The sequence below is a fragment of the Miscanthus floridulus genome, chromosome 4 (genome assembly GCF_019320115.1).
Source record: "Miscanthus floridulus cultivar M001 chromosome 4, ASM1932011v1, whole genome shotgun sequence".
In the NCBI taxonomy this organism is placed as follows: domain Eukaryota; kingdom Viridiplantae; phylum Streptophyta; class Magnoliopsida; order Poales; family Poaceae; genus Miscanthus; species Miscanthus floridulus.
In genome coordinates this window covers 103,087,306-103,100,203 of record NC_089583.1, presented here as the reverse complement: position 1 = coordinate 103,100,203, position 12,898 = coordinate 103,087,306, and the positions used below count along the sequence as shown (strand labels likewise).

The following is a 12,898-nucleotide window of genomic DNA, read 5'->3' as shown; positions in this document are numbered from 1 at the left end:
CATGGCTCTGATACCACTTGTAAGGTCCAAATATGGCTAGAGAAGGGTGAATAGCCTATTAAAAAAATCTACAAATCAACTAGAGCAATTTGATTAGTATAACAAATAGCGAAATACAAACTTGCTCTAGCTATACAAGGGTTGCAAGCCACCTATCCAACAATTCTAGTTGCTATGATCACTAGACACGCAATTTGCTTTGTCACTACTCACTAAGAGCTCTCACACTTGCTACACTAAAGAGCACCACTAGATGAACTTAAACTGCAAAGCAAGCTCTCAATTCTAGCTACACTAAAGAGCTTGCTACAACTAGTTTGTGAGAACATAAATGAGTGAGTAGGGTGATTATACCATCGTATAGAGAAGTGAACCAATCACAAGATGAATACTAAACCAATCACTGGGAGAATACCAAAGGGTAAGAGACAACCAATTTTCTCCCGAGGTTTACGTGCTTGCCAACACGCTACGTCCCCGTTGTGTTGACCAACACTTTATGGTTAGGAGGCTAAGAGGTGTTGCGTGAACCTCAGCCACACAATTGGACACTGCAAGAACCTACCCATAAGTGAGGTAACTCAATGACACAAGCAATCCACTAGGGTTATCTTTCGATGCTCTACTGGGGAAGGTACAAATCCCCTCACAATCATCGAAGATAGCCACGAACAATCACCAACTCATGCCAATCCTCCTCCGCTGCTCCAAGCCATCTAGGTGGTGGTAACCACCAAGAGCAACAAGCGAATCCCACAGCAAAACACAAACACCAAATGCCTCTAGATGCAATCACTCAAGCAATGCACTTGGATTCTCTCCCAATCTCATAAAGATGATGAATCAATGATGGAGATGAGTGGGAGGGCTTTGGCTAAACTCACAAGGTTGCTATGTCAATGCAAATGGCCAAGAGAGTGAGCTAGAGCTGGCCAAATGGTATTTACAGACACCCCCAAACAATAGAGCCGTTGGCTCAATTATTGGGCTGACTATGCATCGACCGAACACACAGGTCATGTGCACCGGACGCACCGGTTGTGTATATCGGACGCGTTCGGTGTGGCGACCGAACGCGTCCGATCGTTGCCTGACCGCCATGTGTCCTATTTTAAATGAAGTAGCCATTGCTGCCATGAGTCCTATGCGACCGGACGTGTCTGGTGTGGACGACCGGACGTAGGACGGGCAGCGTCCGGTCGAGTCTAGAGAGCTCCCAGATCTACTCTAGGTTGACTAGATGTGTCCGGTCACATAGGACCAAACACAGGAGACTCAGCGTTTGGTCGAGTCTAGAGAGCTCCCAGAGTAGCTCTGGGCCGATCGGACGCTCCCAGAGTCTGATGAATTTTAGTTCTAAAACCCGACTAGCTGGTTAATACCTGACGTGTCTGGTATGGCGACCGGGTGCGTTCGGTCGCTTCTCTACAAACCTAAACCAAGCTAAGTCACTTTGACCAGACGTTGAAACAATAACTCTTTAGCGTCCGGTCACTCCACTGAGCCAGAGTCCGGTCGTTAATACCGGACACGTTCGGTCACTCAGTGACCAATGCGACCAACTCCTTTTTAACTCTATCTTCTTTACCCTTGCTCAAATGTGCCAACCACCAAGTATATCACCTTGTGCGGATGTGTTAGCATATTTTTAGAAATGTTTTCAAGGGTGTTAGCACTCCACTAGATCCTAAATGCATATGCAAATGAGTTAGAGCATCTAGTGGCACTTTGATAACCGCATTTCGATACGAGTTTCACCCCTCTTAATAGTACGGCTATTGATCCTAAATGTGATCACACTCTCTAAGTGTCTCGATCACTAAACCGAAAAGATCCTATCAATTTCACCTTTGCCTTGAGCTTTTTGTTTTTCTTTCTTGTATTCCAAGTCCAAACATGTGATCATCACCATGGCATCTCCATCATTATGTTATGATCTTCATTCGTTTCACCACTTGGAATGTGCCACCTATCTCATAATCACTTTGATAAACTAGGTTAGCACTTAGGGTTTCATCAATTCACCAAAACCAAACTAGAGCTTTCAACGGTGTCTCCATGATATATGCTCACTAGGTTGTCCATCTATTTCATACACAAATCCAAATACATTTCGTTTAGTCCAAATTACGTGCCAACAACTACATACTAGGTAACTGCTAGCTTCGCAAATAACATAATAGCTAGCTCCATACATGTCTAACAACTAGGTTATCACCTAATTATCACTACATCACCAACTAATTAAACTAAATAGGTTATCATAACTAACTAAGCAGATAGCTAACTAAGTAAGTAAATAGTCTAACTAGGTTATCACCTAATCTCTAGATCACCAACTAATTAAACTTAATAGGTTATCACATTACCATCCTAAGTGCATCAATAAACTAACTACTACACCACAATTCAACCTCACTATCTAACTACATTGCATATACACAAAATTTACCTGTCCAACGATGGCAGTGCACGACGCGGTGGAGAGCAGGAGGAGGCACCGGGCACGGTGGAGGGCCGTGGGACGGGGTGGCGAAGAACGACCTGTGTCCGATCGAACATGGAGGACAGGGAGGCAGCAGCGCCTGGCCTAGCGCCGCGGGATGGGTAGGGCGCGGTTGCCGTAGCTGGCCGGTCGGCCGCGGCGAGGAGGCCGCCTTGAGCGGGGCGCGGCGGTGGCCGGGGCGGTGGGGCAGCCGGCGGCGTAGCGCGGCCGAGATAGGGGCGTGGGGTGCAGACGTCGGGGCGGTGGCGCGGGGCACGGATGCCGGGCTGGGCCGCGGTGGCCGGGGCGATGGCGCGGGGCACGGAGGCCGGGCTGGGCCGCGGTGGCGGGAGGCATCAGGTGAGAGAGAAGAAAGGAAGAGAGAAAAAGGAAATGAAGGAAGAGAGAAAGGAAAAGGACCCACCTGTAAGGCCGGCTCGGCGCCAGGATCTATGGCACTAAACTCGGCGCCAAGATCTACGGCGCCAAGCTTGGTGCCAAGATCCACGGCGCCGAGCTAGCTGCCATGTCACTCCTGGCTCTTCTTTGATGCCGACGTGGCCCCCCGACCTAGGTGCCAAACACTTTGGCGCCGAGACGTGTAAGCTCGGTGCCACCAACGATGGCACCGAGCTAAGGGTTTAGATTTTGAAAGCTATCCAGGGGCATATTTGTGAAAAATTTCAAAAAAGGGGCAAAAAATAAAAAAAATCGACTGAGGATTCAAGTTCCTAGTGTCTACTGTGATGGAAGGTGGTCGGGGGGAGGCGTTGGCACAGCGATTGGAGGGTCTCCATCTGTTTGGCAGTTGGTGAGTTGCGACCACGAAGTTGGCGAGGATGCCGGCGGGGGAGGCGCCCACGGAGTTGGCGAGGAGGTCGACGTGGGAGGTGGTGGCCAACAGACTTGTGTTGCCGAGGTGACCTACGTGGTGTGGCGGCGGGCAGTCCCGCTCAGTGGTGGCTGTTTTGGCGCAAGGAGCCTTATGACTGGTAGCCGGAGGGCGTGTGTGACACTTCTACCTTCGATGACACAACTAGGTTACTGGAAGCTGCGGTGTGCGCGCGTGGATCTCGGTGGGCGGGGTCGGCTTGATGTGCACCTGAGGCAGCTCCTCTTGCGTCGGTTTGGCAGCTTGTAGCGGCCTGCGGCGGGTAGCCTCACTTTGTAGTGGCTACTCCGATGTGGGACAACATTTTCAAAGACGCCGCAAACAGATCTGATTGCAGAAGGGCTACACGACTTGCAGCGGATTGCAGCGGCTAGCCCTGCTTAGCAGCGGGCTACTCGGTGCGGGACAGCGTCAGCAACGACGGCGCAAGCGGTGACGAGAGCGTGTTCGTCTTGATGGCTGGCAATGCACTGTAGTGACCAGTTCGTGGTGGTTTGGTGGCGGTGAAGCATGTGTTTTATGTTGAGTGGCAGCTCGAGTCGATGTCTCATTCTGACCGGCTAGAGTTGTTTTTTCGTGCTTCTTTGATTTTGGGGTTTCGGTGCATGTTGATGTCCCAATCCAACTGACCGGAGTTGTATTTGTTCTATTTTTGCCCAGTCTGGGTTTCATCTGCTTTTTAATATAATCGGCAGCTCTCCTGCCTGATTCGTTTCAAAAAAAATGTGGACTTAGCCAGATTAAACTATGGAGTGTTAGTGTTGATTCCAAAAGGCATAGGAGCCAATTTAATTCAAGCTACAAGTTAGCTTCAATTGCAGTTCATCATTTGCAATATGTTCTGTAATCTTCCCCTCAACTTGTTAATTTACCTACATGTCTTCCTCTGGTCACTTCGCTATGTAAATATGCATATCCATGGATGTTCTTTTACATTAAGTGACCCTAGTGTATCTTTTTCTAGGATGGTAAAAAACAGTTGCAATATTTAGGAATAACAGACATGAGCAAATGATGGAAAGCAACAACTTGCTAAAGCAACTGTTTGTCAGTAATATTTGAACTCTACTTGACTTCGTACCCCTAACTACAGGTTCTGGAGAGCATAGTGGATGAAGAAGGGGAAGAACTAGAGGCCCTCATTGGGCTTAGTTCACAAATATGTAAACTCATTCGTGTAAACTTTGATCAAGAACTAGAGAATGGTCAGAGTAAGGAAATGTTTGGGAAGATGCTTGTTGACTCCCTGAAAGCAAATATGAACCCAGCGGTTCATTGTCCTGGAACTAGGAGGGTAATAATTGAGTAAGCCATATATTTGATGAAGTACAATTCTCAGAATGCAGAGCTTTTCAACCAGTACGGCATGATGAAAGCATTATTGATGGTAGAACAAACACCCTCAAGGGTTGAGAGGTACACGATCTTCTTGGGGAATGCAGGACTCATGGAGCACAAAAACTCTTGTGGCTAAAACAAAAGAATTGATGCGCGTAGCAATGTCTTCTGACAGGTTAAGGAGGAAGTAGTAGAACTTGTAAGTGCGTACAACTTTGTCATTTCCATATCGAAATCGTACCGACATTATATGAACTGTACTCTCTCTGTCCACAAAATAATGTAATTATGGGTTTCGTGTGGGTCAAACTAGCTCAAGTTTGACTAAATTTATAGTAAATAGTATTAGCATTTATGTCTTCAAATAAATTTGTTATTAAAATATATTCTATAACTAATCTAATGATACTTATTTTGTATCATCAATGTTAGTATTTTTTATATAAATTTAGTCAAATTCAAATGGTTTGACTCCTCGAAAAAAGAGAATTGCATTCTTTTCCATTTGTTTTCTTATCAAGGTGCTAATAAGCTCAGATTCATCTTCACCTAGTAATACTGGTTTTATTATGGACGATCGTTTGTTATATTTTATGTTCTCAAACATATATCATTGTGGTTAGATTTGTTGTATGGACTCGTGGTCCGACGGTGATGTATATTTTGAGGCATTACGTATGTTCTGGGCCTGATGTAATCCAAATACTAATGGTATTATTATTTTGATGTATTAAAATTATATTATAAAAAATGCAACATCTCACCGCCGGCCTGTCCAAATCGTTGGTGATATGATAATACAAGTGTTGATGATAGTAGCAATACCGCCGGAAAAAATGCCGCACCGGTGGTGATAGACAAGACATCACCGCCGGACCAAACTCAAGGGCAACGATGATGTCTGCTCAATCACCGATGGATCGTATGCCAGAACGACGGTGATGTCTCCGTCATTGAGATCGAACGCCGGCCGGTTGCGATAGTTACTACATCACTGCCGAATCATACACTAGACCGACGTTGATGTCTCCATCACCGTCGGATCGTATGCCCAACCGACGTTGATGTCTCCAACATCACCGCCGGATCATATGCCAGACTGGCGTCGATGTCTTCATCAACACCACTATATCGTACGTCCGACCGACGTTGATGTCTCCTTCATAACCGTCGGATCGCTAGCTAGACCATCGTTGATGCCTCCATTGTTAACGCTAATGCTAATATCTCCGACCGACGGTGATCATCACCGTCGGTTCATACGTTTGATCGGTGGTGATATTCAACGTACTGTCGCTGGATCGAACTTCGGCGCAGCAGTGATGGTAACGACATCACTGTCGGATTGAACGTCGATCTGGTGCTGATAACCGAGGTTATCACTAACGACTTTCACAAACAACCCATGGCGAAGATAGAATAAATTAGAGGGGTGTGCTTCTCTTATAGGTGTGAAAAATTAAGCTACAGTCATGGTGAAAATTTGATCCTAATAGTGATTTTTCAATTTTTTGTGGGTGCCACCTATGTAGCTTCGCCACTGCAAACAACGGCAATAACTGGCGGTGTTTGGTGTGTGTCTGTGTGGTGGGGGGTGGGGGGGGGGGGGGGGGGGGGGGGGGGGGGGGTTTGTTTAGAACCGTTGGTGGTGTGGTGCTTATTGTCCAACACGTGTTCACACCGTCGCCTGAAGGTTATGTAGATTTTTTATGCGCCTGACTGACTTTTTTTTTACTAATAATATGTGGTGTCCTGTTACAAACATTGCACCAAACTGATCACGCACGCACGCCGCAGCACCCAAAGGAAGCGGTGGCCGCCGCGCTCCAGGCCAGCGGCGACTTCCCTGACCTGCGCTACGTCGAGGACCCCGTTGCTTCCGAAGCAGAGGAACACGACTGAGGCCGACGGCTGCGTGTCGAGCCACTGGACGCACGCGTGCGGCTGCTGCTCAGGCGCGTTGGCGGCGAACCAGATCACCGGACCGATGGCGTAGACGGTCGGAGCCGGGCGGCCGGGCACGCAGCGGCCGTCCGCGATAGCGGCGAGAACCCCAGGCTCCAGCTCGACCGAGGAGTTGATGATGATGCCGCTGGTGTCCATGAGGCGGCGCGCGCAGTACTCGAACCACTCGTAGTTGCCGATCTTACTGCCCGACAGACACGCCGGCATGTAGGACACGGGCACCGGCGGCAGCCCCGGCACGTCCACCGTGCCTTCCGTCTGCTTGAGCCTGACGATGCGGTCCTCACGGATCCCCGGCAGCGGCAGGCGCAGCATGAGCGCGAGGACGCGCCCGTAGAGGGGAAGTAGGCATACCGGGGCACGGCGAGCTCGCCGGCCACGTCGAGCAGGGGCGTACAGAAGAGATCGAAGACGATGGCGGGCACCGGGGATGGTAGCCCGGCTATGGCCTCCTCGACTTGGGGCGCCTGGAGCTGGATGTACCTGAAGTTGAACTCCTCGGGGGCCACGCAGTCGGTCGGCAGCTCGACGGCGGGGAGATTGATGAAGCGGATGTCAAGGCCGGACGACGACTCACGGCGCACGTGGTCCTCGACCTCGGACGCCTTGGCTGGCGTCGGGGCCTGCATGACCAGGACGGTCAAGGAGAGGGCACCGCCGCTGGCGTCGAGCATCCGCTTGCCGGCCGCGATCATGGACATGAAGTGACCGGATCCCCAGCATGGTAGGAAGACCATGGTTGCGGCAGCCATTGATCATGGACGAGGCCAACAGTGTGCTCTTTTGCTGGACGTTGAGGGATTGCAGCACAACAGGAATCAGAATATTGGCTTTGTTTTATTCGAACATGGAGAACCAGAGGTAGTCCTACTTCTGCAAGATATTAGTGGCTGTTGCTCTCGTCGATGATACCAGACTGGCATCAATCGAAACGACACCAGACGATAAGTGTGGCTCTGGTTTTTGCTAGTACATATATTATTTACCATTTGCACATGTGAGAGATCTCCATTAATTCACGGGCCGTCTAGTCTAATTTAGGGAGTATTTGAAATTGTTCCGCTCCACGTTTTTCAGCTTTGCTCCACGTTTTTTTATTAAAATGATTTCAGCTCCACACACTCTGTTCGAGTAGGAAGGATGGAGTTGTGACAGTACCTAAAGAGGTGCTCCAGTCCAAACACCCTCCTAATGGTGTGTTTCACAATGACACAACCAATAAACCAAGAGTACTTATCTAATCCAATTCGCCAGGATACAAACAAGATCAATATCAACCCAATCGGGCGAGCAAAAACAGAATCTAAATGTCGGTTCTTGGCATAGACTCTCCTCCATAAAAGATCCTAACCCCGGCTGACCTACTTAAGATGGGACACGGATAGTCAATTCCATTTGCAATTTGTGCTGTTTGGTTTTTATAAGTCAGGTGACTGAAAACCTAGTGACTTATAAGTTATACCTGTTTGGTCGTAGATGACTTATAAACTTATGTCTATTAAGTGAAATGTGTGGGCCCCACGTGGAAAATGGTGGCTTATAAGTTTTAAGCAGGGGTGAACCAGCTTATTTCTTATAAACAAGGGTGACTTATAAGTTGGTGATATTTGATAAAACCAATCACTTATTTCACCTTTTAACTTATAAGTAGGTGATTTATTTAGAATCAAACACACCCTTACATTAAGAAACAGCCACAACTTATGTTCTTTCACCAGCAGGCCTAGGATAAGATCGTGATGTGGGAAGACTTGAATGCTCTGAGTAATGTCCCGTCTGGTGGCTCCATATATTCTTGGTGAAAGTGCTCTAAGGCTAAGGTGGACGAATCAGTTCGCAAAGATTCGATGGCTTTGAACAAGGCCACCCCAAAGCCCTGGCTCGCGTCTCGCGACTCGGAGTGCCGTCGCTGTCGCTCCCTGTCTCCACCACGGCTGGTCGTCGGTCCCCTTCCTTCCCCCTCCGGCGTATCGACGGAGAATGGAGGGAGGGAGCGAGCGAGGATACATCGTTTAAGTTTTTTTTTTCTCCAGTAGATCCAGTCTTTAGGGTTAAGATTTCTTCATGTCAAGTTTTTTTTTTTTGTACTGGAGATTTATCTCCTCCTCCTCTCCGCGCGACGGCAAAGAGTAAGGGTGAAATTGTTTTCTCTATGGCTGCTACGTTGAAAATGAGGGCGACAACTACAGCGTCAGCATCTTCACCGGTATGACGACATGGAGACTTTTATTTTCGGACGGTGACATCAAGGCGGAGATGGTGTCGTCACCATGGAATAATTTTCTCCATCTCTTCTCCATTTTATCGTGGTTAGATCTGGCCACGATAAATGACTAGGGAGAATAAGTTTCAAATTAGTATTCCTCATTCTTCGATGGTAGAAAGAAGAAGTTTCTCAACTCCGCCTACATGAATGTTGGCCATCGTTCGTTGGCAGTGGCGGAGCCAGGATTTATACTCAGGGGGGCCGGCTGTCAGGAATTATACTTAGGGGGGGCCGGCTCGGTCTTTTTCATTGCGATAATTTTATTATCTAGTTGTATTTTATATGATTATATTATCTAGAAGATATTAATAGGTATATATAACAAGAATTTTATATAATCTCCCTCTTAATATAAATAAAAAATATTAAGTCATACTACTAATTTTTTTTGTTGTGAAACATTGGGGGGGGGGGGCATGGCCCCTGCCAGCCCCCCCTTGGCTCCGCCAGTGTTCGTTGGGTATCTGTTCTCATATTTTTTGCTGAGTGTTTGCCTGTGTGATCATCCATACTGTAAAGTGTCATACATGTTTGGTTTTGAGATCTAGAACTTTTCACAGTGTGGGTACAGTTTAGATAAAAAAAGGTTTGGAAACAACGATTCGCGTCTTTGCTCAAGTCCAATAACGTTGTGTTCGTCCGTGTCAGTTTCGAGAGGGTAATTTTCAGCAGCGACTTCATTGGTTTTTTGCAATCAGTACATATGCGGCCAGCCGATCAGCTAAATTAGAGACGGAGAAAACTGCAGCTGGCGCCTCCAGCTCGAGAGGCTACTACCAGAACCGGAGGAAATGGACGGACCAGGTAGAAGAAGAGGCCAAGAGGGAAAAAGAGCGATGAGACAGTTTGGGAGCCGCATGTATTTGCGCATGCGTAGCCGGCCGCTCCCCGCGATTGTCGTCCAGCCTCTGCATACTGTTGCCTCCGATCCCCAAGGTGATCTCCCAAGCTCCGTCCAGTTGGCAAAGCCGGATCGAGCAAAAGCTTGTGTCTGGCTAGCTGTCTCCGGGTTTTATCTCCCAGTTGTTGACGCCGGGCTTCTCGTACGTCCTCCGATCCGTTGACGGTCAGACCCTTTTGCTGGGTTCTGCGTTGCCGTGGTCGGAGGCAGAGAGGAGGAGAGGGAGATGGAGTGCCTGCTAGGGCTGCTCAAGGTGCGGGTGGTGCGAGGAGTGCACCTGGCCATCTGCGACCCCCTCACCCACAGCAGCGACCCCTACGTCGTCCTCCGCCACGGACAGCAGGTAAACTGCATGCCGCTCCACCAGCTTCCATCTTACTCAATAGGAAGCTAAGGGCAGGAATAGTGACCGGACGGACGTCCGCGGCTCGTTTTCCCCACGTAAGCTTCATCTCGACCTGGACCTTAGCTTGCTGCGAGACCACCACGCAGGCAGCGCGCCGCCGTCGGCCCACCAGGGCCACCACCTCCGCGGGCGTCTGCGCACTTGTCGAGTAGGGTTTTCCTGCCGAACTCGAATTACCACGGCAAGATGGAGGGAAGGAAACGAAAGGGAGGGATAGGAGAAGAGATGGCGAGGCGCGCCGCACAAGGTAGGAGCTGAAGCCCTGACGGGCCGTTGTCCGCTAGCTACCGACGTTATTTCAAACGTATGCAACACCGTATCTACTTTTGAAACATCCAATGAAACATTTGCGACGTAAGTCTGAAAGAGGTGAAACAGTTGAAATATATGCTTGAAACATGTGTATAGCCATAGCAATATATGTATGTGCTTGAAACATGTGTGTATAGCCATAGCAATATATGCAACATTCAGATGAAACACTTGCAACATAAGTTTGAAACATCTAAAACATACACTTGAAACATGCGTGTATAGCCATAACAACATAAAACACTTAAAAACGTACGCCTGCAACATACGTATATTATCATTGCAATATATGCGACATCTCATATATACTTTTGCAACATCCAAATGAAACATGAAACATAAGTATGAAACGCCTGAAACACTTGAAACACGGCGTCGCCGGCGGCCACGACCTACCTGGTGGGGAACTGCGGCAGCTAGCAAACTCGAGCTAGGGGACGTCTCTCCACGTGCTCGCGCCCGTCAGCGTGGCTCGTTGCTCCTCCTACGATTCTCCCGCGCTTGCTCACGGCCAGGCTCGCGCACGTCGGCATGATCCCCGCTGCTGCTACTCCAACACCGCTGCTTGCTCGGTCGTAGTCGTCCGCTCGTGAGGGATGGGGCGCAATGTGGCTAGCGATGGGGTGCGGCGCGGTGGGGGACGGGGCGCGATGGGGAGAGTGGGCACGTAGGGGTGGAGTGGGGCGGGCGGATGAGCGGTAACACCACGACGGGGTGAGATAGAGTGGGGATTTTGTTTAGAGAGAGAGGGGGGGCCGGTCCGTTGTGCAGGCTTGGGAGCCGTGTCCGGTCGGACGGACGCCCGTGACCGAGCATTACCGAAGTCTAAGGAATATTTAACTTTTTGCTATTATAATGGTTGGTACCTCTTCAAATCTCACTCTTAGAATTGCTCTTACTTATTTATCATTGGAGAGAGAATATTTCATAATTTTGAGCCATTTTTGCATGTATGGTACGATACATAATGTGTCTGTGTGATGTGAAATGACCGTTGCCTCTCATCTATTTCTTCTCCCTCCCTCCCTTTCTCGCTTAAGCTCCAGCCATGGCCGGCAATGGGGAAGAAGCATCCCCATTGCATGCATTTCTTTATATTCTTATAATGATCTTCCAGTTCAATTCCTGTCTCCTTTTGCATCTTAGTCCTTTAATTTCTAATAATATGGCCATTTGTTTTCATATATTGCGCAGAAAGTGAAGTCAAGTATAAAATACCGCACGTGCAACCCAGAATGGAACGAGGAACTCACGCTGTCCATCACAAACATGATGAACCCGGTCAAGATTGTAAGTTCATCACGCGCCATGATCTTGATCTCCAAGGGCAAAATGTAGCGACCTTGAGCTTTGTCCAGGATCGCGCCTTTCAGTGCCCCTGAGCCTGAGCCTGAACTCTTCCTCATTTTGGCGCTTCGACTGACAGGAACTCTTCGACCATGACACGTTCACCAAGGACGACAGCATGGGCAACGCCGAATTCTGCATCCTCAATTTCGTGGAGATCGCCAAGCAGGACCTCAGCGACGTCCCCGACGGCACGGTGATGAAGTCGATCCACCCGGAGACGGGCAACTGCCTCGCCACCGAGAGCCACATCACGTGGAAGGACGGCAAGGTCTCCCAGGACATCGTGCTCAAGCTCAGGGACACCGAGACCGGCGAGCTCGTCCTGCAGCTGACCTGGGTCAACATCCCCGGCGTCGCGCGGTGAATCCCCTCGATCGGCGGGGACGGGGCCTCCTCCAGGGGGGCATGAGTCGGCGACACCTGCCCAGCTGATTTTACTACAAATATTTGATATGAAGTATATATGTATGTAAATGTTGCTCCGTTTACCAAATATTTATCTAAAAAAATGTATTGGCAAATAAGGAGACCATTGCCTTGGATGTGTGTAATGCTTGCTTTGCTTGCAGTTTGGATAAGGTATGCAGAAGGCTCATGGTACTGGCAGCATGCTTGTGTTCAGTTTTGCTTCTGCGTGATTTCTGCGGGTATTTTATCCACAAAATACATTTGTTCTCAACATCTGTGAAGCTATTCCATACTGCAGTCATGGGCCGTCTTGATCACATTTCCATAAAGCCATTTATCAGTAGATCACCCTGTAGAGCTAAAAAAACTACTTGCTTCAACACTGCAGATAGGATGAAGTGGATATCCAAATTCGGCCTATTGGTTGCATGCACCAACGAATTTAACCCAAAATTTATACTAATAGGAAAAGGTGGAGAATCCACTTCAGATTTCAACACTAACTCTAATAGGAGTCAGCTGCAATTATATTTTATTTAATTGCAGCAGCTAGGATTCAAACTGGAGACATATGG

General features: G+C 48.6%; 1 protein-coding gene and 1 pseudogene across 1 annotated transcript; one reads left to right on the top strand and one right to left on the bottom strand.

The window, feature by feature from the left end:
• Positions 1-6,412: 6,412 nt before the first annotated feature.
• Positions 6,413-7,628, bottom strand: LOC136552402 (anthocyanidin 5,3-O-glucosyltransferase-like; annotated as a pseudogene).
• A 2,062-nt stretch (positions 7,629-9,690) lies between these two features.
• Positions 9,691-12,515, top strand: LOC136552400 (GTPase activating protein 1-like). The gene is made up of 4 exons (XM_066543962.1): positions 9,691-9,882; positions 10,018-10,190; positions 11,760-11,855; positions 11,992-12,515. Exons 1-4 carry the CDS (start codon positions 9,738-9,740, stop codon positions 12,277-12,279), a joined length of 702 nt encoding a protein of 233 aa, XP_066400059.1. The 5' UTR covers positions 9,691-9,737; the 3' UTR covers positions 12,280-12,515.
• The last annotated feature ends 383 nt before the right edge of the window (positions 12,516-12,898 follow it).

Bases quoted from the DNA above. Each gene is read 5' to 3' on its own strand.
- LOC136552400 (XM_066543962.1), top strand. From the start codon at position 9,738: ATGGACGGACCAGGTAGAAGAAGAGGCCAAGAGGGAAAAAGAGCGATG. The intron at 9,883-10,017 runs GTGATCTCCCAA...GTTGACGGTCAG, and splicing joins TGTTGCCTCCGATCCCCAAG to ACCCTTTTGCTGGGTTCTGC. The intron at 11,856-11,991 runs GTAAGTTCATCA...TTCGACTGACAG, and splicing joins TGATGAACCCGGTCAAGATT to GAACTCTTCGACCATGACAC.